Raw genomic sequence first — 27,566 nt, forward strand, 5'->3', positions numbered from 1 at the left:
CCTTGTTTTTTTGTTATTCCAAATGAATTTGTGAATTTCTCTTTTCTAACTCTATGAAGAATTGAGTTGCAATTGTGATGGGGATTGCATTGAATCTGTAGATTGCTTTCGGCAAGATGGCCATTTTTATTTTTATTTATTTTTTATTTATTTTTTATTAACTTGAGTATTTCTTATATACATTTCGAGTGTTATTCCCTTTCCTGGTTTCCAGGCAAACATCCCCCTCCCCCCTCCCCTTCTTTATGGGCGTTCCCCCCCCCCTTGCCGCCCTCCCCCCAACAATCTAGTTCACTGGGGGTTCAGTCTTAGCAGGACCTAGGGCTTCCCCTTCCACTGGTGCTCTTACTAGGATATTTATTGCTACCTATGAGGTCAGAGTCCAGGGTCAGTCCATGTTTAGTCTTTAGGTAGTGGCTTAGTCCCTGGAAGCTCTGGTTGCTTGGCATTGTTGTACCTACGGGGTCTCGAGCCCCTTCAAGCTCTTCCAGTTCTTTCTCTGATTCCTTCAACGGGGGTCCTATTCTCAATTCAGTGGTTTGCTGCTGGCATACGCCTCTGTGTTTGATGGCCATTTTTATAATATTAATCCTGCCAATCCATGAGCATGTGAAATCTTTCCATCTTCTGAGATCTTCAATTTCTTTCTTCAGAGACTTGAAGTTCTTGTCATACAGATTTTTCACTTGCTTGGAGTCACATCGAGGTATTTTATGTTACTCGTGACTATTGTGAAGGGTGTTGTTTCCCTAATTTCTTTCTCAGCTTGTTTAACCTTTGAGTAGAGGAAGGATTTGTTTGAGTTAATTTTATATCCAGACACTTTGCTGAAGTTATTTTTTAGGTTATAAGTTCTCTAGTGGAATTTTTGGGGTCACTTGAGTATACTATCATATCATCTGCAAATAGTAATATTTTGACTTCTTTCTTTTCAATTTGTATCCCTATGACCTCCTTTTGTTGTCTGATTGTTCTGGCTAGGATTTGGAGTACTACATTTCCTAGGTAGTGAGAGAGTGGGCAGCACTGTCTAGTCTCTGATTTTAGTAGGATTGCTTCAAGTTTCTCTCCCTTTAGTTTGATGTTGGCTACTGGTTTGCTGTATGTTGTTTTTACTATGTTTAGGTATGGCCTTGAATTCCTGATCTTTCCAAGACTTTTAACATGAAGGAGTGTTGAATTTTGTCAAATGCTTTCTCAGCATCTAATGAGATGATTATGTGTTTTTTTCCTTTGAGTTTGTTTATATAGTGGGTTACATTGATGGGTTTCCATATATTGAACCATCCCTGCATCCCTGGGATGAAGTCTACTTGATCATGATGGATGATCATTTTGATGTGTTCTTGGATTCAGTTTGCGAGAATTTTATTGAGTATTTTGTGTTGATATTCATAAGGGAAATTGGTCTGAAGTTCTCTTTCTTTGTTGGGTCTTTGTGTGGTTTAGGTATAAGCGTAATTGTAGCTTCATAGAAGGAAGGAATTGAGTAGTGTTCCTTTTGTTTTTATTTTGTGAAATAGTTTGGACAGTATTGGTATTAGGGCTTCTATGAAGGTCTGATAGAATTCTGTACTAAACCTATCTGGTCCTGATCCTTTTTTGGTTGGGAGACTTTTAATGACTGCTTCTATTTCTTTAGGAGTTATGGGACTTTAGATGGTTTATTTGATCCTGATTTAACTTTGGTACCTGTTACCTGTCTAGAAAATTGTCCATTTCATCCAGATTTTCCAGTTTTGTTGAATTTAGGCTTTTGTAGTAGGATCTGATGTTTTTTTTTTTATTTCTTCAGATTCTGTCGTTATGTCTCCCTTTTCATTTCTGGTTTTGTTAATTTGGATACTCTCTCTGTGCCCTCTGGTTAGTCTGGCTAAGGTTTTATCTATCTTGTTGATTTTCTCAAAGAACCAGCTCCTGGTTTTGTTGATTCTTTGTGTAATTCTTTTTGTTTCTACTTGTATGATTTCAGCCCTGAGTTTGAATTTTCCTGCCTTCTACTCCTCTTAGGTATATTTGCTTCTTTTTGTTCTAGAGCTTTTAGGTGTGCTATCAAGCTGCTCTCTCCAGTTTCTTTTTGAAGGCACTCAGAGCTATGAGTTTTCCTCTTACCACTGCTTTCATTGTGTCCCATAAATTTGTGTATGTTGTATATTCATTTTCATTAAATTCTAAAAAGTCTTTTATTCCTTTCTTTATTTCTTCCTTGACCAAGTTATCACTGAATAGAGCATTCTTCAGCTTCCATTTGTATGTGGTCTTTCTGTCATTTTTGTTGTTACTGAAGACCACCCTTAGTCCGTGGTGATCTGATAGGATACACGGGATTATTTCAATCTTCTTGTATCTGTTGAGGCCTGTTTTGTGACCGATTATATGGTCAGTTTTGGAGAAAGTACCATAAGGTACTGAGAAGAAGGTGCATTATTTTGTTTTAGGATGAAATGGTCTATAGATAACTGTTAAATCCATTAGGCTCAAAATTTCTGTTAGTTTCTCTGTGTGTCTATTTAGTTTCTGTTTCCATGATCTGTCCATTAATGAGAGTGAGGTGTTGAAGTCTCCTACTAGTATTGTATGAGGTGCAATGTATGCTTTGAGCTTTAGTAAGGTTTCTTTTATGAATGTAGGTGCCCTTGCATTTGGAACATAGATATTCAGGATTGAGAGTTCATCTTGGTGAATTTTCCCTTTGATAAATATGAAGTGTCCTTCCTTATCTTTTTGATAACTTTTGGTTGAAAGTCGAATTTATTAGATATTAGAGTGGCTACTCCAGCTTGTTTCTTGGGACCATTTGCTTGGAAAATTCTTTTCCAGCCTTTTACTCTGAGGCAGTGTCTGTCTTTGTCTCTGAGGTCTGTTTTCTGTATGCAGCAAAATGCTGGGTCCTCTTTCCATATCCAGTTTGTTAGTCTATGTCTTTTTATTGGGGACTTGAGTCCACTGATATTGAGAGATATTAGGGACCAGTGATTGTTGTTTCCTGTTACTTTTGTTGTTAGAGGTAGAATTATGTTTGTGTGGCTCTCTTCTTTTGGGTTTGTTGCAAGAAGATTACTTTCTTGATTTTTTTAGGGTGTAGTTTTCCTCCTTGTACTGGAGTTTTCCATTTATTATCCTTTGTAGGACTGGATTTGTGGAAAGATATTGTGTAAATTGGGTTTTGTCATGGAATATTTTGATTTCTCCATCTATGTTAATTGAGAGTTTTACTGGATATAGTAACCTGGGCTGGCATTTGTGTTCTCTTAGGGTCTGCCCAGTATCTTCTGGTAAGAAGTCTGGTGTAATTCTGATAGGTCATCTTTATATGTTATTTAACCTTTTTCTCTTACTGCTTTTAATATTCTTTCTTTGTTTTGTGCATTTAGTATTTTGACTATCATGTGATGGGAGGAGTTTCTTTTCTGGTCTAATCTATTTGGAGTTCTGTAGGCTTCTTGTATGTTTATGGGCATTTCTTTCTTTAGGTTAGGGAAGTTTTCTTCTATAATTTTGCTGAAGATATTTACTGGCCCTTTAAGTTGGAAATCTTTGCTTTCTTCTATACCTATTATCCTTGGGTTTGATCTTCTCATTGAGTCCTGGATTTCCTGGATGTTTTGGGTAAGGAGCTTTTTGAGATTTTCATTTTCTTTGACAGTTGTGTCAATGTTTTCTATGATATCTTCTGCCCGAGATTCTCTCTTCTATCTCTGGTAGTCTGTTGGCAATCTTGAGTCTATGACTCCTGATCACTTTCTTAGGTTTTCTATCTCCAGGGTTGTCTCCCTTTGTGATTTCTTTATTGTTTCTATTTCCATTTTCAGATCTTGGATGGATTTGTTCAATTCCTTCACCTTTGGTTGTATTTTCCTGTAGTTCTTTAAGGGATTTTGGTGTTTCCTCTTTGAGGGTTTCTACCTGTTTATCTGTGTTGTCCTGTATTTCTTTAAGGGAGTTATTTATGCCCTTTGTAAAGTCCTCTAACAGCATCATGAGTTGTGATTTTAAATCAAAATTTTGCTTTTCCAGTGTGTTGGAGTGTCTAAGGCTTGCTGTGGTGAGGGAACCGGGTTCTGATCATCCCATGTAGCCTTGGTTTCTGGTGCTTAGATTCCTTCGCTTACCTCTCACCATCTGGTTGTCTCTGGCATTAGCTGGTCTTGCTGTCTCTGACAGTGGCTTGACCCTCCTGTAAGCCTGTGTGTCAGCACTCCTGGAGACAGGCTTTCTCCCACAGGGATCTGGGTACAGAGAGCTGTGGCACGGGGTCAGCTCTGGGCACAGGTGGAAACCGGAAGGATCCTGTCCCAGACTGCTCCTCAGTTCCTGTGTCCAGATGGCTCCAGGCAGGTTCCTCTTGGGCCAGGTATGTAAGCAGAAGTGGTGGTCTCACCTGTGCTCTCAGGATTGTCCACACTTCTGAGAATCCAGCTCTGTCCCCACAGGATCTGAGTACAGAGAGCTGCATGCATCACAGGGTCAGCTCCAGGCACAGGTAGAAACTGGAAGAAAGCTGCTCTTTTATAAGACTCAAGTCTGAAAGGTGTTATGTACAAAGCTCTGTGCTAAGTCTTCTGGCACAGGTGACTAAATCATCTGTATTGATAAAGACAGATAGAAGAGCTTGTGTATGTGTGTGCATATAAACACATTTGATATACATATATGCTTATCAAGACATATATATGTATATATGTATATGTGTGTATATATATAATCAAGACTATGAATTATAAAGCCAAATTGCAGAACTATAGCTCTCTAAATATAGCTGCTATAATCCTATCAAGCAAGCAACTTGCTAAGTGCAAAGTATATAATTTCTAAGCCAAAATGACCTCACTATGTAATTGAAATAATCAGTAGGATTTTGCAGAGAGCTTATTATTTGTGTGAGGTCTTATGCTAGACATTGGAAATATAAAAAAGAAAGCAAGATACCTCTGCCCTCAAAGACTTTTCCAATCTGGATACATTACGTATAATGCACTTGTTGATACAGAATGAGTATTCCAAGCTAATGCCATAGAAACAGAAGAAGGACAAATCCCTCTAGAGGGAGAAGCTGGGCCTCAAAAAGCAGCAACCTTTGAACTGACCCTTGAGTAGTGGGCACAGTTTTTTTTTTTTAACAGGAACAGACAGGGGGCAAGAGGAAGAAGGGGAGGACAGAAGCCTGAGCATGCGTAACTGGTGAAAACTCAATTTCAGTATGTCCAGACTCTGAGACACAGTAACGTGGGCAGACAGGAGAGTGGTGTGGGGCCAGAGCTGAAAAGTCAGATGATGTCATCCCACAGAGATGAAGAACAGAAAAAGTTTTAAGTTTGGGATTTAGCTCAGAAGTGGAACATGAAGCCCTGAGTTCAACCCTCTGGCAATACACACACACACACACACACACACACACACACACACACACACACACACACATGGGTGGGGGGAGAGAAAGAGAGGAGAGAGAAAGAGAGAGAGAGAAAGAGAAAGAGAGAGAGAGAGAGAAGAGGAGAGAGAGGCAGAGCATGCACTCTCTGCCTTCAAGGATGTATTAACATAGTACTCTGTGAAGGGTTTGGGGGGAAGAGGCTGGATGCAGGGCGATTAGTAAGAAGGCCAGTGCAATGTCAAGCGGCTCATAGGAAGGCATGAAAGAAAGATGTGGTAATGTACAGGAGAGGTGGCATCATTAAGAAACAGAAAGCTCCCAGCTAAGCCTCCAGACCTGCTACTCTCCCAAGAAACTTCAGGATTTCTGAGTTTGAGTTTCCTCGGCTGTAAATGGTAATCCCAGAACATGGTTTTCAGAGGTTTATGAAGACTAGAAATAATGAAGGCATAAAACCGTGCCTGCATTTAGCTCAATACATTTAGAGACCATTATCAATGGATGACAACTTATCACCTGGTATTTAAGAGAGGATAAAAGGGGGACTTAGTGGTTAATTGCCATGAAAAGTGAGGGAAGGAAGAATTAGGTATGAGTTCAGTTTCTGTAGGTGACTGGGTACTGGGTCTAGCCAGACTCCTTTCCTCATTCAGCCTGAACCTACACCCTGAGAAAGGCAAGGCTTCGGTGGAAATCAAACCTGATTTCACATAAAGCCAAACCTCACTACTTATGTTCCCCAACTCAAAAGTAAGGGATGGCTGACAGTAGATAGCCAATGGGAATTAACTGCTCTTTGGCAGTTAATTTCAAGTCCAAATATCATCAAACAGCTCAACAACCAGGAAGCCTTCTGTGTCTCCCCAAATACTGGAGGACCCTAAGAAAAGATGGGACGTTGACTTGATGCAGTGAAGTGTCAAATTCTTAAGAGCCAGGCCAATTGCAGACCACACCCCAATGAACACACTGACCAAAAACACCCTAGTCCAGAGGTCTTCTTACACCAGGCAAGAACAGGAACACTCCAAGTCTTCCTAAAGATTCTTTTCCCACTAAGTAAGTGGTGTTGATCCCTACAATAACTTATTTTATGAATTTTCTATTACAGCATTCATGAATGTGGAAATTCATCTTATGCCTTGCATTTTATTATAGTGGCATTGGCTAAAATGCCAGTGTTCATAGACAGGAAATGACCAAAAATAAACCAGCTTCACAGCATGCATCCAATGTAAGCAAAGGAAACATTACACCTAGTATTTTGCCATTTCTACTGGGCAAAAGACCTCTGCAGTTTGTCTTTTACTATTGAGCTGTCCCAAGTTCAGAGAACAGTAAAATTATTAATGGGGTATAGCAAATTGTTAAAAAAAAATTATTTTCTCTGTAAACCCATAGTGTTTTCATGAGCACTTAGGCATTTAGTTGTATGCCCATCGGTCAAAGGTCATTGACACTGGAACACAAGAAAGACCTACCTTTCTTCTAGGATTATGAAATCCTCAGGACAATCACTGACGGTTTAAGTGGGAAGCCCTTGTAGTATTTAAACATATATTGAACGCAAAAGAAAAGACTGTGGGTCTCCATACTGGCTTTCCGCCTTTAGGAAAAACAGCTCACATCACTGCCCACAGGCATGTGTTAGTTTACATTAAAGATTTATAAAGAGTGCAGGAGTACAATCTCTAACATTTAAATGATTTACCTGTTCTCTCAGGCAAAATACCAGATAGGAATAAACACACATGTCCAAACCTCTTCCCTCCAAGGTGCCATTCGGGAATGTAAAGTGACTGCAAAGGTTAAAGCCACACAAGCCCCAGATGGAAGGACAGTTGGCAGCAGGCGGCTGGAAAGTGAAGACTACAGCGCTGAGGGAGGAGCAGACAGCAGCCTTGACTGCAGTGGGAATGAGGTAAAGATGGTGGCCCCTCTGCTGAGCGAGCCCCTCCCAGGGATGAACAGGACGGAGATAGAAGTGAGATGATGCAGGGAAATGATTCAAGTGCTGAGGGACCAGACTTGGGACTGAGCTCTGTGGAAGAGCTCTCACTGAGAGTGGTGATGCCTTGGGTCAACACCTAGAACTGAGTTTGGAAGAAAGAAACTCTCTGCTCCTCCCATGGTTAAAAACAAACAAACAAACAAACAAACTAACTAACTAACTAACTAGCTAGCTAGCTAGCTAGCTAACTCATCCAAATAGATACCAATGAAGGAAAGAAAGAGTATTTTGAATTTAACAATAGAGTAAGTGGTGGTTTCCACCGAAGGAAATAAAAAACCAGCCCTCATCTCAAACATGCAAATAATGTAACAAACTGATGTAACAAAGACTGATGAAGACCAAACTTTAAACCTTTATGAAACAAAATGGGAATAATATTTTTATAATTTCTTTCTTATGCAACATCTAAATGGGCAAGCCATAAAGAAAAAGATATACATTTCAGTGACCTTGTCTATGAACAGCATTTAAAGTCACCAACACGCAGAAGCTTCCTGAGCTGGACAGTGGAGAAGGAGAAGACAACCCCAGCACTAGAGCTGAGGGATCCTTCCACCTAAGAGGCTGCAAGGACAGAAAGGAAGTGTGAGAAACAGAAGAGGATCCCGGGACAAAACAAAATGTCAGAAGAGAGTCAGTCTACTAAGGACACAATGCAACAATAAAGGACAAAGGATGTGACAAGCCTGGATTAGTTCCAGAGACAGCAGACGTCAGGAAGTGCGGCTCCATGCAGGAGACAGGAGTGAAACTTTTTACTGTAGTACAGGTGCATTTCTTTCAGCTTTTAAATTAAGGGCAATATGAAGTTTCAGATTAAAACCAATTCATGTCAGAAGGAATGGCTGAGATGTGAACCAGCACAATGCAGCAAGGTTCAAACAGAATCTGAGGTGTGGTGAAAAAGATTCTGTACTTTATGCCAGGGTTCTTCCCTCTGACTAATGAGGAGAGCTGAAAGCTTAACTCTGAAGTAAAAAACAACAACAAAGTATGTCCCACAGACACGACAGCTTCACTGAGCAGTTTTCAAGGTTTAAATGCTGTCTGCTGACAAGCTTTATGCTTGCAGAACAGACGTCAATGTTACTGATCTTTTGATGCAGCAACAGAGATCACAGAGTCTAACTAGGGTCTAAAGAGGGAGGAACATGTAGAAGAGGAGCTGGATTGTGGAGTCCAGTCTTCTACAAAGCAACATGCACTCTAGGAAGATCAGTCACATCGATATTCTCCAAGTTCTGATGTCTAAAAATGACCATAAGTAAGAGTACTCAATGAAGAACAATGAATGGGCTGGCATCCTCACTCCCCTGTTCATGTTTGTCCAGCCGCAGTTTGCTGTTGGTCCTAAAGATGACACTCACATTCCTGGGGCAGGCTGCAAGCAACCAGGGACACAGTCCTCCAAACTGTGGCAGTGTGTTTGTGTGTCTGAATCTGACCCTTCAAGGTCTGCCCTTGTTGAGCTTGCCTTGAAGCTTCCTTGGGGCTAAGGCAGCTACTGGGTAGCATTTTCAAAGCATTTTCAGTGCTGGACTGCAGCTGCCCTGTGTATGCCAAGCAGGTGCTTTCCCAATGACCCACATCCCAGCCTCTGGTCACTTTCTTTGTTTTTAATTCTGAGATAAAGACTCACTGAGTTGCCGAAGATAGGCTTGGCATTACTCTGTAACTCAGAATGGTCTTGATCTTGCCATCCTCTGGCATCAGTTTCCCAAATACTTGGGATTTGACACCAGGTCTGGCTGTCAAAAGGATTTAAAAGTGCTTGTAGAAGCTGCTACTCAGGGCACAGGATAACATACATCAGGCAACAAACTCACCCAAAAGCCTAAGGTGGAAATGGCTGGGAAGGGAGGTGCATGGAGGCTCCCCTGAGCCAGGGTATGTATCTAGAAAGCCATGTGGGTGAACAGAGGCTCACAGGCTGCATTAGTTATTTAAACCACACCACCCAAAATAACCAACCACTGAAGGGCTTTTTCATTAGGGAAATGTTATAGACAGAATTATAGTTTCAAATTTTCCCTTCTTAATTTCAACTTCAACTTTCTTAAGAAAGTTACTCTCAAAAAGAATTATGTGTGAAATGGTCTCCCATCTCCATTCTGAATTCAGAGTGCCAGTGCATACCCTGCTTCCTCGGGAAATGCGGAGATGGTGCCTCCATCGATCTGACAGGATTCCTGAGGAGGAGACTCAGAGTCCTTTCTGTCCTGAATGATGGCGATATTGGCGACTCGTTGCTGCAAGTCCCACTTTCGAGCGACGTTGTTAATTGTTAACCTTTTCTTCTCCTATGGGGAGTTAATAGAACGATGGTTATACAGTGAGCATTTCGAAGAGAAAAGCACCGCTCCCAGTACTTTCTGAGAGGGGATTCCTTGCAGGCAAACAACCAACATAGCTTCTAAAGCAGCCTATGAGCCTGTGTTCACCCTGTGACCAAATTTCTTAATAACAATGTCAGCCTGCATGGGAAATTATCTAGAAGATGAATACTTCTTGTTCTGAACAGTAGGCTATATTTCACTAACTGAAACTCTGACTTGGAAAGGTCATATGCCTCTGTCTTTAAACAAAGCAAGAAAAAAGTACTAATACTTCATCTTCTGCTCAATAATTATGGTTGGGGAAGGATAGGGACTGATTAGTGTTTCATAGTTCATTATATAACTTGGTTTTGAAAATATTTATGAAAATATTTGAAAAATTTTAAAATATTTTTATTTATATCATGTGTGGGTGTCCAGGGAGGCCAGAAGAGAGCATCGGATCCCAGGACTGGAGTTACAAGTGACTTTGAACCATGAAACACGGTGGACTAAACTCTGGTCCTCTGCAAGAGCAGCAAGCGCTGAGCCATCTCTCTGCCCCTGTGGCATAAATCATGACATTTCAGGGTGAAGACAATATTATCTAGGCTACTAGAAGAACTTCTGCTGAGTAAAATCTTTTTCTTGGTAACTACTATTGTTCTAGAAGAACAGGAAAGAAGAGTCGGTTAAAGCAATGGATGCCTTAGGCGGTGCTTGTCGAGCTCAGGGTGCCTCAGCTAACCTGGAGGGTTTTACAGACAGACACTGAACCGGCCCCACTCTGAGCCAGTACTTGGAGGGCCCAGGAGTCTGCCCCTCTCACAGGCTCCAGCACTGCGCACACTGTGAGCCACTGTCTTGGGGTCTTGACACTCAACTGTCTCAGAAACCCTGCTGAGAAAGGGGGCTGAAGCCACAGAAGCTGTGCTCCACTGAGCTGAGATGTCTCTATTCTATGTCGATCCAGCTTACAGAGACCGGGGGAGGATGCCTGCTCTGGTACATCACCATTACTAAAGGGTAATGACTTATCTTTTTTTTTTTCTTTTTTTCGGCGCTGGGGACCGAACCCAGGGCCTTGCACTTGCTAGGCAAGCGCTCTACCGCTGAGCTAAATCCCCAACCCCTCTTTTTTTTAAAAAAAAATATTTATTTTATGTGTATGTCTTGCTTGCACAAGTCAATTTTTACCTTCCAGTATGTGAGTTCTTGGGACTGAACTCCAGTTGTCAGGATTGGTAGCAAAAACCTGTACTTATTGAGCTGTCTTGCTAGTCTCAAAAGTTAATATTTTAAAATGTCATCTCAGATCAGAATGCTGAAAATAGATTCTTTTTCTCTTTCACTCAAAATCTGCTATTGAAAGACATCCACCAAGTGAGCCACTAACCCCTCTCCAGGAGTCTGCTCTAGAGCCAGGGAGAGGGGGATCAGGGACTTCTTTCCTACTCCCTCTGCACCTGTATAAGGAAAGCCAAGCATTTCCATTGTACTTTTGCATTTGTTGACTCAAGAGTTGAGCAAGTGTGTGTGACACTGGATAGAAACTGCAAGTGATGGCTTGTTTAATGAAACTAACCTTTTCAAAATTCTATTTCTAGGTTTAGAAAAGTTTGGGGCCTGAGCTCTTTGTTCTGCAGTTTGTTATTTCAAGTGTCTGTGCAGTTTGGAGCATTGTAAATACTGTGCATGTGTTTCTGAAATGACTGACATTTGGTACATAATGTTCCTGCACAGAGCAATTGAAATCCTACTACGCTACTATAAAACACTACTACCTAAATCTAGAATTAAGAAAGCTAAACTTACCATATGGAATTCTATTTCACTTATTTGCTGATGGCTTTGCCAACCCAACTCCCAATCTAAACAATGCAGTTATTTCTACCTAGTGGCAAGACCATGGCTGCATGCATTTGGCTTCCTAGCTGGCAGGAAAAATAAACATGAGAGAGAGAGAGATAGCAGTGTTTAGTAAAATTCACAGAATATATTTCCTCCACTGGATATGTCTACAAGGTGGTCTCTGAACATGTAATACTTTCTTGTGCCCACACCAGTGGGGCCTCCTTCCCTTAAGTTTTTAAAGCAGTCTGGCACTAGGTTGACTAAGTTAGCACGTAATTTTGTTGGATAAGGAAAAGGGTGCATTAAGTCAGGAGTCTATTGTGCAGTCAGGTGGGCATCCCTGGTTAGGCGGAGAGCCATATGGGGGCTCAAGATGCCTGTGGAGCAAGAGAAAGGGAGCTGGGTTACACCTGTGCAAGACCAAAGGGTGCCCAAGTGTGCTCTTCCCAGAGATCACAGCAGCCATCTCATTGCCAACTGCCAAGTATATGCAATGTAGAAAATATCTGGGGAGTGAAGTTCATTTTCTGCCATTTGAGTCTACTTGTCCCTGTGTAGGCAGGACCTCATCAGTGTATGTCACAGTGACCATCTCAAAGGATGCAGGTGAAACAGGAAGGCATGAGCACGAGGCTGCAGACAAAGGCTTTACACAGCATGGCTCACTCCCACCCACATTCCAGCATCTCCAGGATCAGTATTTGCATCTGCAGGGATGCAGCTTAGGAAGTACTGAAGCTCTGTTCTGATGTGGCTAAATCTGGGCCTGCTGATGCCAACACTTCTCTATGAAGATCATAGTCAATCAGAGCTCCAAGACTTCAAACAAACAGCTATTTTCTAAAGTTGTTACTAAACACTTTCCAAATACTCTTAAATGTTGACTAAAACTGTGACATATCTGATGGTAAGAAACAGCTGAATTAGGGGGTTGGGGTGGTAATACAGAAATAAAGTTTCAGTTGCCCATAAAGTCATGTTGATCCTGTGCTGTACCCATGTGTGCTCTGCTCACACGGGCAGATTGACAGGTGTCTAGTAAACCATCAACAGGACCTCCACGCTCATTCTTCCTTGCTATCACACAAGAGGGTTCAGCAGGCCTCATCTTTACTCTAGGAACAAACATACGTGTCTCAGATCATCACTAACTCACTCATTTACACAGGAGCTGGATAGCAGCAATGTTGTGACACGGAAGGCCATGTCCCCAACACGAGCAGTTTGGGAAGGCTTATCCCTAGTGTGGCAATCTTGCTCCTATAAATGTTTAAAACTACAACTGCAGCTAAACTTTTATAAACAAAATATTAAAAACGTATTTTTGATAAACTGAGTAGTAGTCCAACATAAGAAAGTTAAGATCCTCTTAGGCAATGAGTAAAGAGGCCTCTGTGTCAGGAGAGGGCTTAGGCACACTCACAATAGAATCAGGGAGAACCACAAAGAGCTAGGGAGGAACTGGGGTCAGAGGGAACAGAAAGGACGGGAATCATGTGCAGTTAGCACATTAACTCTAGTTACTTTCAACTCTCTAGTCTGGATCTGCAAGGTGTTGGGGACAGGTTTTGATGTTAATTTAAGGATCATTTTCATAGTGTAAAACAGTCCTTGCATAGCCTGGACCCCTACCACAGAGCTATCCAAAGTGGCATGCTAATGCCAGGTGATACACAGACAGCCATACTGGCATGAGAAACGCTCTACTTCCCTTCGTACTGCAGTCACCCCTTCTTCTACAATGCCCATCTTGTATATCTTGTATTTCGGAGCACCTCTGTCCTTCCAAAGTGCAGGTCTAGTCATCCTAGTAACCCATGAGTGTTCCCAGGAGTGCTTGCTTACAAAACACAGACTTAGTTTTGAAAGCCATGTTCCTGTGGGCTGGCCAGTGTCCGGGTGTCCTCCTATGCAAGTGGAGGCCGCACTGAAGGATGTACCTTCAGCAAGGACTGCTTGTGACTCTCCCTCTTCTTCTCCTCCTCTTTTTTGGCCACAACAGATGCCACGCGTCTTTCTTCTTCCTAGAAAAACAATGTTTGTTAAAGAAAGTGTCCTGAGGAGTTAACCATACTGCAATGAGGTGTTGTGCTAACAGAAAAGAGTCCCTGGAAGGAAGGTTGGTATTTGCTTTATATTTTCTTCTCACTTCCTAATTCTAAAAAGAATTTGTATTTCTAAGCCCACATCTGCTCTGTAGGTGAACTAAATCAGCTCATTAATGTAAGAGAGAGAACAGTAAGAAAAAGAAAGGGGGCAGATATTTGACAATTATACTTCAATAAAGATTGGGGGGTGCTTGTGAAAAGAATTCAGGATATATGAGAAAGATCATTCACCACAGTCAAGTTGGCTTATTTCAGAGATGCAGGGATGGCCCAATATATAAAAATCAATAAATACTATATACTACAAAAATGAACTGAAAGAAAGATGGATCATTCAATTTGATAGGTACAGAAAAACTTAAAAAAAAAACAATCCAACATCCCTTCATGATCTGAGTCCTAAAGAAAGTCAGAACAGAAAGAAAACATCTCAACATGATAAAGACTATACACAACTATCCTGCAGCCAATATTATAATAACGTGGAGAAGGGCCTACAAGTATTCCCACTAAAATCCAGAACAAGGCATGGGTGTCCACTTTCTTGAGTCTTAGTCAATATAGTACTAGAAGTCTAAGCTAGAGCAGTTAGAGGCAAATCATACAGCTACAGCCAGAAAGAGAGAAGTCAGAGCATCTCTATTTGCAGGTAATATGGTCCTATACCTCAGAGATTCTAAAGACTCCAGAGGGGAACGAATAAATACCTTTACCAAAGTGCCAGGGTAAAAATGTTAACATGTAAAGGGAGTAGCCTTTCTATATACTATTGCCAAAATAATAAAAAGGAACCCGGGGAGACAATTCCATTTATACGACCCTCAAAAGAAACAGGGTAAGGTACTAGGAGATGGAAACACACCCAGTGCGCATGGATCAGAATGAAGATGCCCACCCTACAAAAGTAATCTACAGATTTAATGCAATCCCAGTCGAAATTCCAGGGACATTCTTCACAGAAATAAAAAACAAATCTTAAAATTTAGTATGTAAACAAACAAACAAACAACAGAAACAAAAGCAAACAAACCCCAAGAAGAACAGTGCAGGAGGCAACACTACACTGACCACAGGTCCTGGTCCAGAGCCAGAGAAGAAAAACAGCATAGTAATGACCCGAGTGAGCTTCTGGGGTCAAAAAGGAACGAGAAGGAGAAAAAGGGAGGGAGGGGAGGAGGGAGGATGGAGAAAAAGAATTTGAAGAAATGCTGAAGGAACACTCCGAAAGGCAGTGGCTCACAGTAAAACACACAGTGACAAAAGTTGGCCAGAACCAGTTTCGCTGGAAGTGGAACTTGTAATGTTGTTGCTGTTTAAATAAAGGCTCATTTAAGTTTGCTTTTCTAATTTTAGAGAGACCAAAAAAGAGCTTAGAACCTAGCAGTTTTGCCATATGACCAAATTGTTTTAAAGGGAGTGGAAATTCAATGTGATTTTTGGTAATTTTAAAGTGCTTTTTTTTCTAGCAAAAGTAAAAAGAAGAAATTAAGAAACAATTCAGAACTTTGCTTTTTAGCCTAACAAAATAGCTGGCTTAGTAATCAGGCCAGTGTTCTTAGCCAACTTTAGTTAATTCACTGACACTGCTGAGGACTGACCACTACTCTCTGTTAGAGGTGATCTAAATGAAAAATATTGCCTATCTTTCTAGAAAGGTAAAACTGTATTGTGCCTATGATTTTAAGGCTTGTGTAGCATTTTAGAGCAATGGAGCACTATAGCTATCTGCTGAGGTGACTGTTCACCCGCCTTTCCAGTTAACCTTAAAACCCACCCCTGGAGTTCAGCCTACACCCGGGCCACTGCTAAAACCAGGGCCATGAACTATTCTGTGTGGATTCTGAGGAAGCAGAAAGACACTGACGCCCCAGTGGCCTCAGCTAGAAGACACAAACTAGAAACATCAGTTACTGCAGGGCCAGACGCAAAGGCTACAGAAGTGCGTGGATCACGTAGGGCACATGCTTCAGAGATGATCTCATCTGACTGTCAGAGAGAATGGGCGTCTATTAAAGGCAGTAGGACTTTAAAAGGAATTCTAAACTCTGGAAAATTGGATTTACACCAAATCCATTTAAGCACTAAAGGTTTTAAGGATACATATGTATTGTATATAGGTATGTATGTATGTATGTATGTATGTATGTATGTATATTCACATTTGACTATATTTTAGCACACATAATTAACAACTTTACATATAGAAACCTGAATCTCTAATTGTGAAGATGGGCCATGAATCTGCTAGCAAGAAAGAAAAGAAAAGCAGGGATTACTACTGGTCTCTCCAAGAGACCAGTCAGACTCGATGAAAGCCACATCCATCCTTTATGTAGCACAAAAGGGATCTATCTGAACTAAGGAATTTAGACTTTTTTTCTGACTTTAGTTTGGTGTGCCTGCACACACACACACACACACACACACACACACACACACACACACACACACACACACGTGTGTGTGTGTTTATGCAAATGTACATACACAAATATGTACAAAACAAAATAGTTTTAAGGATGATTATTTCTTGACCATGCAGAAGAGAAAATGTTTGAGAGAATCTTATATTCAGTTCATAATGATCAGAGCATGGGGAAAGCATAAAGAATCATTAATGCTTGGCTTCTAAATGTCTCTTCCTGGGGATGACACACATTAGTGATATATTTCAGTAGCCAAAGCAACTTACATGATCACATGTGACTTCAGAGACCTAAAGAAAGCCTCTTACACATACCACAAATGGAGAACCCCACTTTCAGTAGCATTAGTAATGTCAGTCTTTCATATGTTTGGAGATCAAAATTTAGACTAAGCAAACTAAACATGGGCTTGAGGTAAGCAGTCTGACACGTATATTTCTCCTTTAGAACTGTGATTATATTTGGCTTCTCACAGTGTTGTCTGAGAAAAGTTTTACTTTTGGCATGTATGTATGTATGTGTATGTATGTTTGTATGTATGTATGTGTGTCTATTTGTATGTATGTATGTGTGTCTATTTGTACGTATGTATGTACGTACGTGTGTATGTATGTGTGTGTATGTATGTATATATGTGTGTGTGTATGTGTGTATGTGTTGTTTGTGTACATGCCTGCCCTCTCTACGTGTAGGTGTCCTTGGAGTCCCTGAAGCTGCAGTTACAGACAGTTAAGGCCTCTGGATGTAGGTGCTGGGAATCAAGCCCACCCTCCCCAAATTTTCTGTGTACTGGTCTTTTTCCTTCCTCCTCATAATTTGTCCATTCTGTTCTTTTGATCAGGGATGAGAGTTGATATGCCCATTCCAACATCTTCCTTCTACCTTCTCTGTTCAAGCCAGGTGCCCTAGAAAGGCTACCAATGGTTGCTACCTGCCTAAAACCCAACTGCATCTCAGAGGCTGTCAGAGCACTCAGTGGGCAGTACTTGCTGTGTAAGCATGAAGACCAAGAGGTCAGACCACCAGCACCCGTGTGAATGCCAGGTGAGCATGGCAGCCACCATATACCTCTAGCATCCCGCACTCCAGTGATGGACAGCATCCCAGGAGAAGCTGGCTACCAGACTAGCCAAATCACTAAGCTCTGGGTTCAAGTGAGAAACCCTGTCTCAGAAAATAAAGCAGAGAGTGACTGTGGAAGACTCCTGATAGCAACCTCTGGTCTCTACCTGCATACACATGTGTACCCATATACATACACACACACACACACACACACACACACACACACACACAACACATCACATATATGAATACCCTAAAAATAATAGTTGAGTAATCAGACCATGGAAGAAAAAATTGGGAGATTATCTCTATTTCTTGATTTCTTTGTTTCTACAAATGAACATAGTTTGAAGCCATATTAGCTATCATTTCATAATTCACTCGATTTTGTGCAAGCTTTTCCACACACATGGCTCAGACTCATCTCCATTCTCTACCCTTGGGGATCTTTCAGTCTGCTTGCTGTTATAGGAGACATTCTTTTTTTTTTTTTTTTTTTTGGTTCTTTTTTTCGGAGCTGGGGACCGAACCCAGGGCCTTGCGCTTCCTAGGTAAGCGCTCTACCACTGAGCTAAATCCCCAGCCCCTATAGGAGACATTCTTAATGAGTGTAGAGAGTCTTCAGTCTGTTGATGGAAGGTCAAATACTTTTTCAAATGATCTATTGTTTTACCTTCTTAGATTCTTCTCATTTTGCTAGAAAAAAGGTCATCAAAATTTTTCTGTAAAAGACACAGAACTGGGTCAACATAGGGGTACACATCTCATCCAGTACCTGGCAGATCTCTGTGAACTGGAGGCCAGCCAGAGAGATTTCTAGGCTATCCAGGGGTGCATAGTAAGACTCTGACTTGAAATGACAACAACAGGGACTAGAGAGACAGTTTGGGGGTTAAGAGTATAAGCTTATCTTCCAGGGTCCTGGGTTTAATTCCCAGTACCTACACAGCAGCTCAGACCCGTAATTCCCAGGGGATCCAACATCTTCTTCTGGACTCTGTGAAGACTAAGCATGCATGTGATACAAAGATAGACATACAGACAAAGCACCTGTACACATAAACAAATAAATATAAAATACAACAACACACATGCATGTATACACATCCTCAAACATACGACTCTAAACAAGCAAAACCCTAAAGGTAAAAAATACAAAAAGGAGATAAAAATGGATTAATTTACATCTTCTACATGCAGACCAACAATAAGACCAGCACCATTTGTTGAAGATGCTTTCTTTCTTCCACAGGATGGTTTTGGCTTCTTTATCAAAGATCAAGTGGCCACAGGTGTATGGGTTTATTTCTGGGTCTTCAATTCTATTCCATTGAATGACCTGTCTATCTCTGTACCAATACCGTATGGTTTTTATCACTATTGCTCTGTAGTACAGCTTGAGGTCAGGGATGGTGACTCCCCCAGAAGTTCTTTTATTGTTGAGAATTGTTTTCGCTATCCTGGGTTTTTATTATTCCATGTGGAGTTGAAGAGATAGAACCTGTAGAGACTATCTCCAGTAGATAGACATGGCACCCAGTTGAGGGATGGGGCCACTCACCCATCTCAAAATTTTTAATCCAGCATTATTCCTGTGTAAAGGAAATGGAGGGACAAAAAATGGAGCAGAGACTGAAGGGAAGGCCATCCAGAGACTGCCCCATCTTGGGATACATCCCAACTGCTGACACCAAACCCCAACACTATTGCTGATGCCAAGATGTACTTGCAGACAGGAGCCTAGCATGGCTGTCCTCTGAGAGACTCTGCCATCACCTAACTAAGACAGATGCAGATACTCACAACCAACCATTGGACTAACCCTGGGAACCCAATGAAAGAGTTAGGGCAAGGACTGAAGGAGCCAAGGGGATTGCAACCCCATAGGAAAAACAATATCAACTAACCAGACTCCTCAGAGCTCCCAGTGACTAAACCACCAAGCAAAGAGCATACATGAGTTGATCCTTGGCTCCCACTACATATGTGTCAGAGGACTGCCTCATCTGGGATCAGTGGGAAGGGATATGCTCAGTCCTGTGGAGGCTTGATGCACCAGAGAAGGGGGATGCTAGAAGGGTGAGGTAGGAGTGGGTGGGTGGGTATGGAAGCATCCTTTTAGAGGCAAAGAAGAGGGCATATGGGGTTGGGGGTTCATGGAGGGGAGACTGGTAAGAGAGATAACATTTGAAATGTAAAAATTTTTAAAAAGTCTCTATGGTATTAGATTTCCATAAGACCCCACATAAGGATCAAACAAGGAAGGCAAGTAAAGCGTGGGTATCAGATCCTACTACAAAAGCCTATATTCAACAAAACTGGAAAATCTGGAGGAAATGGACAATTTTCTAGACAGATACCAGGTACCAAAGTTAAATCAGGAACAAATAAACCATCTAAACAACCCCATAACTCCTAAAGAAATAGAAGCAGTCATTAAAAGTCTCCCAACCAAAAAGAGCCCAGGTCCAGATGGGTACAGTGCAGAATTCTATCAGACCTTCATAGAAGGCCACATACCAATACTGTCCAAACTATTCCACAACATTGAAACAGACAGAGCACTATCAAATTCCTTCTATGAAGCCACAATTACTCTTATACCTAAACCAGACAAAGACCCAACAAAGAAAGAAAACTTCAGACCAATTTCCCTTATGAATATTGACACAAAAATACTCAATAAAATTCTTGCAAACCGAATCCAAGAACACATCAAAATGATGATCCATCATGATCAAATAGGCTTCATCCCAGGGATGCAGGGATGGTTTAATATATGAAAATCCATCAATGTAATCCACTATATAAACAACTCAAAGATAAGAACCACATGATCATTCCATTAGATGCTGAGAAAGCATTTGACAAAATTAACACCCCTTCATGATAAAAGTCCTGGAAAGATCAGGAATTCAAGGCCCATATCTAAACATAGTAAAAGCCATATACAGCAAACAAGTAGCTAACATCAAACTAAAAGGAGAGAAATTTGAAGCAATCTCACTAAAATTAGGGACTAGACAAGGCTGCCCACTCTCTCCCTACTTACTCAATATAGTACTCGAAGTCCTAGCCAGAGCAATCAGACAGCGAAAGGAGGTCAAAGGGATACAAATTGGAAGGGAAGAAATCAAATTATCACTATTTGCAGATGATATAATAGTGTACTTAAGTGACCCCAAAAGTTCCACCAGAGAACTACTTAACCTGATAAACAACTTCAGCAAAGTGTAGGGGTATAAAATTAACTCAAACAAATCAGTAGCCTTCCTCTACTCAAAGGATAAACAGGCTGAGAAAGAAATTAAGAAAATGACACCCTTCACAATAGTCCCAAATAATATAAAATATCTTGGTGTGACTTTAACCAAGCAAGTGAAAGATCTGTATGACAAGAACTTCAGGTCTCTGAAGAAAGAAATTGAGGAAGATCTCAGAAGATGGAAAGACCTCCCATGCTCATTGCTTGGCAGGATTAATATAGTAAAGATGGCCATTTTGCCAAAAGTGATCTACAGATTCAATGCAATCCCCATCAAAATTCCTACTCAATTCTTTATAGAGATAGAATGAGCAATTTGCAAATTCATTCGGAAAAACAAAAAACACAGATAGCGAAAACTATACTCAACAATAAAGAACTTCTGGGGGAATCACCATCCCTGACTTCAAGCAGTATTACAGAGAAATAGTCATAAAAACTGTATGGTATTGGTACAGAGACAGGCAGATAGATCAGTGGAACAGAATTGAAGATCCGGAAATGAACCCACATACCTATAGTCACTTGATCTTTGACAAAGGAGCTAAAACCATCCAATGGAAGAAAGATAGCATTTTTAACAAATGGTGCTGGTTCAACTAGAGGTCAGCATGTAGAAGAATGCAGATTGATCCATTCTTATCACCCTGTACAAACCTTAAGTCCAAGTAGATCAAGGACCTCCATTATCAAACCAGATACACTCAAACTAATAGAAGAAAGGGTGGGGAAGAGTCTCGAACACCTGGACACTGGAGAAAATTTCCTGAACAAAACACCAATGGCTCATGCTCTAAGATCAAGAATTGACAAATGGGACCTCATAGAACTGTGATGCTTTTGTAAAACAAAAGACACTGTCATTAGGACAAAACAGCAACCAACAGATTGGGAAAGGATCTTTACCAATCCTATATCTGATAGATGGCTAATATCCAAAATAAACAAAGAACTCAAGAAGTTAGACTGTAGGGAGACAAATAACCCATTAAAAATGGGATACAGAACTAAACAAAACATTCTCAGCTGAGGTATATCGAATGGCCAAAAAACACCTAAAGAAATGTTCACCATCCTTAGTCATCAGGGAAATGCAAATCAAAACAACCCTGAGATTTTACCTCACACCAGTCAGAATGGCTAAGATAAAAAACTCAGGTGACAGCAGATGCTGGCGAGGATGTGGAGAAAGAGGAACATTCCTCCATTGTTGGTGGGATTGCAAACTGGTACAACCACTCTGGAAATCAGTCTGGAGGTTCCTCAGAAAATTGAAGGTTCCACTATCTGAGGACCCAGCTATATCTCTCTTGGGCATATACCCAGAAGATGCTCCAACATACAACAAAGACACATGCTCCACTATGTTCATAGAAGCCTTATTTATAGTAGCCAGAAGCTAGAAAGAACCCAGATGTTCTTCAACAGAGGAATGGATTAAAAAAATGTGATACATCTACACAATGGAGTACTACTCAGCTATCAAAAACAATGACTTCATGAAGTTCACAGGCAAATGGAATGAACTAGAAAATATCATCCTGAGTGAGGTTACTCAATCACAGAAAAACACACTTGATATGCACTCATAGATAAGTGGATATTAGCCAAAAAGCTTGAATTACGCAAGATGCAATCCACAGACCACAGGAAGCTCAAGAAGGATGACCAAGGGGGTTGGGGATTTAGCTCAGTGGCAGAGCGCTTGCCTAGGAAGCGCAAGGCCCTGGGTTCGGTCCCCAGCTCCGAAAAAAAAAAAAAGAACCAAAAAAGAAAAAAAAAAAAGAAGGATGACCAAAATGCGGATGCTCCCATTCCTTAAAAGGGGGGAGAATATCCATAGGAGGGGATATGGAAGCAAAGTTTAGAGCAGTGACTCAAGGAATGGCCAATCAGAGCCTGACACACATGTGGCCCATATATATACAGCCACCAAAACTAGGTAAGATTGATGAAGCTAAAAAATGTATGCTGAAAGGGACTGGATATAGATCTCTCCTGAGAGACAGATCCAGAGCATGCCCAATACAGAGGTCAATGCTAGCAGCAAACCACTGAACTGAGAACAGGACCCCCTTGGGGGGAATTAGAGAAAGAATTGAAAGAGTTGAAGGAGCTTGCAACCCCATAAAAACAACAATGTCAACCAACCAGAGCTTCCAGGGACTAAAACACTACTGAAAGACTATATATACATGGACTGACCCAGGGCTCCAAAAGCATATATAGCAGAAAATAGCCTTGTTGGGGCACCAGGGGAAGGGGAAGCCCATGGTCCTGCCAAGGTTGGACCCCCAGTGCAGGGGAATATGGGGGAGGCAGTAAAGGGGATGCATAGGGGGAATACCTGTATGGGAGGGGGGAAGGGAGAGGATGGGGCTTATGGACAGGAAACCGAGAAGGGGAATAACATTTGAAATGTAAGTCAAGAAATCTATCTAATAAAAATTTTTAAAAAAGAGAGAAACAGCTACAATGTGTAAATACACGAGACACACACACACACACACACACACACACACACACACACACACGTACGTATATATAGATAGACACAGGATGTCACTTTTAGGCTTTGTGGGCCACATATGATTTTCTTTGCTTTCCATTAAGTAACATTTTAGAACTATTAAATACTACGTACGCTTAGCTTGACAGCCATATGAAAACAGCCTTGGGTGGATTTGCTCCAAGGTGCTGTTTACAAACCTTGTCTTAGGCTATGGAATTTCTTGATCCTGACTGGATCACCCTATAGAACATCACTTTAATTTCTCCAGTTTCTACTACCATATACTTTATCAAGGTAACATCAATATTCTCTTATGTAGACATCAATGGTCAATACAATGGGCTGTGGGGAATTCCAGAGCAGACTTCTCGGAGGCTGACGTCAATCAGGTCCTCTGTGTCCTGTGGTATAAGTGAATCGAGCACTCAGGCACCCAGCTTAGCTCAAAATGATAGCAACAAGCTTGGCCAAATGCTTTGCTCAAATTCCAAGATATGATCCATCTCCGAGAAGGATGGATACTAATAATACTACTAGTATCTATTAGTTTATAATAATCTAATGACACTAATAACCAGCCTGCTTTGACCACTGTGTTATATGCATACATTGTAACTATGTCCCACAAATATGGACAGGTATCTTGTCAACTGACAATGTTTCAAAAAGAGAATTCCTTTGCCTGACAGGAGCGATGAGCAGTGAACCAATGCTGCCTCCTGGTGGCACTGCCTGAAGACCCAGGTCCTAGTTCCCTCAGTCAACCTCAAGCTGTCACAACTGTGGATTTTATATTCTTCCCCTTTGTGATAAGTATTGCATTCTCCTTTATTACATATGAAATTCAGAAAATGTTCTATGAATTTAAAAAGTTGTTACTGGAGCTTAGTAAATCCAACTGCACCCTGCAGCACTCTGCAGCAGAGAAGAAAGGGGTCTATCCATAGAGTACCTGCTTGTTCAGGAAGGGAAGGGGAGATGTCTTTCCCTGACTACTGTCTGTTGCTAGGACAGACAAATCTGATGTGTAACAGTAATATCACATACTCAACTACTTAGCGGGCTAGCTGTGTATCTTTTTTGCATCATTTTCAGCAAGAACAGTAATCAGAAGTATCAAGGATACTCAATTTAAAAAGACATGGAGATAAGAGAAAGAGAAGCCCCTAAATACAATCACTGTTGACAGCACATGCCTGAGTAAACAGGGAGGACAAAGAACTGTCTCCATCCCGTTAGCAGAGCATGAGGAAACCCAGGACCCATGGTACTCCTGAATTCATCTACACGTTTAGCTATCCGCCACTACTCAGGATGCCCACGGTGTCTCTAAATAAACATCAATGAACACGACACACACTGCCCCTGTGTGGGGAGCTGACATTCAAAGAGTAAGTCATGGGCACTCGAGTAAACCTGCCGCAGAGTCCACACTAAACCCACAGTCTACAGAGGGAAGCAAGCAGAGGCCTGTTAATGTTTTCAAGGACAGAGATGACCACACTGAGATCATCTTTGCATATTTTCTGAGAAAGTAAATACTCTAATAAATGTGGAATGTCAGGAAAGAGGGGCAGGCAGGTCTCATTACAGAATTTCTTGGAGGCGGTACCATGCTGATCTACCCTGTACACTGGAGAATCATATGCAGATTCTCTTATGCCAGTGGCCACATCAAAATGTCTCACCTATAGTGATACAAACCAGAAACAGAATGAATAGAAAAGGTGGCATTAGGAGATCACGACACTTCATAAGTAGCAATAACAGCAACCACAAAACTACACAAAACTCTCACTTGGGAAGCGCAGTTTTGTCCTTTCAAATTATTAGTTAAATACTAAACAAGAATTAAAAAGTAAATATAGATTTTGATTTAAATATAAGCCAAGAGATTGTAAAGCTTTATTTGATGAAATTGGATGTGGGTGATGGTTAAAAAAAAAAAACAAAAAAACCTGTACTTAAAATTATGAAGTTTACAATCACAATAACCTATAATTTCCTAATTAGTTAAAATTAATAAGCACTCATGCAACTGGAACCCCAATTTCTCTGGTCAAGCTCAAGGGAGCAGCAAAGTACACAGGAAGCCACACTCAGGGGAGCAGGGAGGGTAAGTGGGAGGCACAGTCAGGGGAGCAGGGAGGGTATGTGGGGGCACACTCAGGGAAGCAGGGAGGGTAAGTGGGGGCACACTCAGGGGAGCAGGGAGGGTAAGTGGGAGGCACAGTCAGGGAAGCAGGGAGGGTAACTGGGAGGCACACTCAAGGGAGCAGGGAGGGTGCATGGTAGGCACACTCAGGGGAGCAGGGAGGGTAAGTGGGAGGCACACTCAGGGAAGCAGGGAGGGTAACTGGGAGGCACACTCAGGGGAGCAGGGAGAGTATGTGGGGGCACACTCAGGGAAGCAGGGAGGGTAACTGGGAGGCACACTCAGGGGGCAGGGAGGGTAAGTGGGGGCACACTCAGGAGATCCTGCAGAGGCGCAGAAGGGCACTCACCGTGATTCTCTTCATGTCTAGCTGGCGCAGCTGCATCATATTCTGAAGGACCGTGTGTTTGTACCATGACTCTTGAGCTATTGGATTGCCATCAAAGGTGATGTCTGAGAGGGAAGTTGACTCAGCAAGGCAGGAAACACTTTCAAAGCTGCAGAAGAGACACCACCACATTATTGTGGGACCTTCTGAGTAACATTCCCAGTTTTTTAAATAAGATTTGGTTTGGTTTGGAGTTTTGAGACAGTGTCTAGCTGTGTAACTCTGACTGGCCTGGAGCTTACTCACTAGGTAGACAATGTTCCTCAGTCACTCATGAGGATCACGGGCATGCGCCACTGTGTACAGCATGTTCAACAGACCTTTTAAAGAAGGAGCTACAGAAAAACTGAGAAGATATACAAAGTTCCCATACACTCCATTCCTCCCAGTCTCTCTACAGTTAGTTAAATACACCTGAGAATGTATGTGAATATCTACAATTAGTGCTCCCACAGTTACTGGCCCTACAATACTCTCTGAACTCAGGCATTCCTTGCCCATTCCTGAAAGAGTCATTTCTCAACACAGGAGTTCCTTACACTAGGAATAGATCTCCAGCAAAGGCCTGGAAGGGAAATGTACTTTCTTACCCTTGTGGCGTCACTTCTTTTAGGCACCTCAGCTAGAGACAGAATGTGCGTGCACACTGCCCTGGGTGTATGCATGATGGACCTCCTCACTCCAATAGGGAGGGACCCAGCTCATACCACCCACTACCCAGTTATTGGAATTTTCTATTTCAGTGTGTGTGTGTGTGTGTGTGTGTGTGTGTGTGTGTGTGTGTGTGTGTGACTAAATTCTTTAAACCGCACCCACAAAATTATTTTCTCGATCAGATGACTATGCTTAGGGGTCTAGTCCCCATTCCCAATGTTATGTAGGCCACCAAGGCCCTCCATACCTAGGATTACCTCATATGTTTGCAATACAGTCAGAACTTAGGAAAGTCAGAACCTGCATTTCATCCTGGGATTCCCATGTCCCTTGATAATTTGTTAAAATGTTTTACACCTTGAAGTTCACTCTCTAGAACTCTAACATTCCATGACTTGTGACAAATGCATAGTGGTATGTGCTTACTACTAAAGTACTATACGGAATAATTTCATGGTCTTGTGAAACTCTCCTGTACTTTGCCCTGTACCCCAAATTCCTGATAAGCATCAATCATTTTCTCTTGAGTTCTGCAATTTCCAGAATGTTGGATGGCTGGAATCATGTACTATGATAGAGTCTTATGGACAGACTTCTTTCATTTGGCAATGTACACTTGTCAGGCATCTATCCATGCCTTCTCCTGGCTCCGTGGTGCATTTCCCTTCATAACTGAGTAATATTTCATCGCATGAGTGTATCATTTCTCCATTCAGTTACAGAGGCTGAGTGAGGCTGCTGGGAATCCTTGTCCACAGCTGTCTGTGTGCACATGTTTCCCTCAGCGGGAAACATCTCGAGAATACAGTTGCTGGGTCACACATAAAGACGGTTATCTGGCTGGGTAAGAAACTCGTCCAGTACTATCAGCGGCCATCCCTGCCAGCATTAGGTATTCATCAGTGTTTCTAGATGCCAACTGCCCCAGAGGAACAGTGCTATGCCATCTTTTACCCTGCAGTTCCCCAGGGTCAAGTGATTTGAGCCTCTCTCACAAGTGCATTGCCCGTACTGTGTGTTCCTGGTGTTTTCAGAGCCTTTGCTCGTTTTCAGTGGATTCTTTGCTTTCTTACTGTTGAGCTTATAATTTCCCGCAAATACATTATGGTTGTCTGTCCTTAACCAGATTTATGCCTCGAGAGTATTTATTATGTTTCTTTATAAGTATGTGTTTATTTATGTAGTGTGTGTATGGATGTGTACATGCCAAAGCACGCGTGTGAAGGGCAGAGGAAAGCTGTGGGAGCCGTTCTCCCCTTCCACCATGTGGGTCTCAGAAGTCAGCTCAAGCCCGCAGGCACTGAGGCACTGTATGCCTTTACCTGCGGAACCAGCTTCCTGACCCCTCTCCATTCTCCACAGTGCCCTTCATGGAGCAGGAGGCTTTAATTTCAATAAAGTATAACCTAGTAATTTCTGGTTTGGTTTTGTTTTTT

At 41.7% G+C, this 27,566-nt stretch overlaps 1 protein-coding gene across 23 annotated transcripts in view; it reads right to left on the reverse strand.

Moving 5' to 3' along the window:
- Positions 1-27,566, reverse strand: part of Lrrc49 (leucine rich repeat containing 49) — a 107,256-nt gene that overhangs the window by 21,990 nt on the left and 57,700 nt on the right. For all 23 annotated transcript variants that reach the window (NR_199174.1, NM_001436459.1, NM_001134469.2 and 20 more), the window contains 3 exon segments: positions 9,525-9,688; positions 13,498-13,581; positions 25,438-25,585. Coding sequence is in view for 22 of the 23 variants with exons in the window: in NM_001436459.1 (NP_001423388.1) it covers positions 9,525-9,688; positions 13,498-13,581; positions 25,438-25,585 (396 nt within the window). In the remaining variant the exon portion in view is untranslated.

Source organism: Rattus norvegicus, chromosome 8 (genome assembly GCF_021556685.1).
Source record: "Rattus norvegicus strain SHRSP/BbbUtx chromosome 8, alternate assembly SHRSP_T2T, whole genome shotgun sequence".
NCBI classification, from domain to species: domain Eukaryota; kingdom Metazoa; phylum Chordata; class Mammalia; order Rodentia; family Muridae; genus Rattus; species Rattus norvegicus.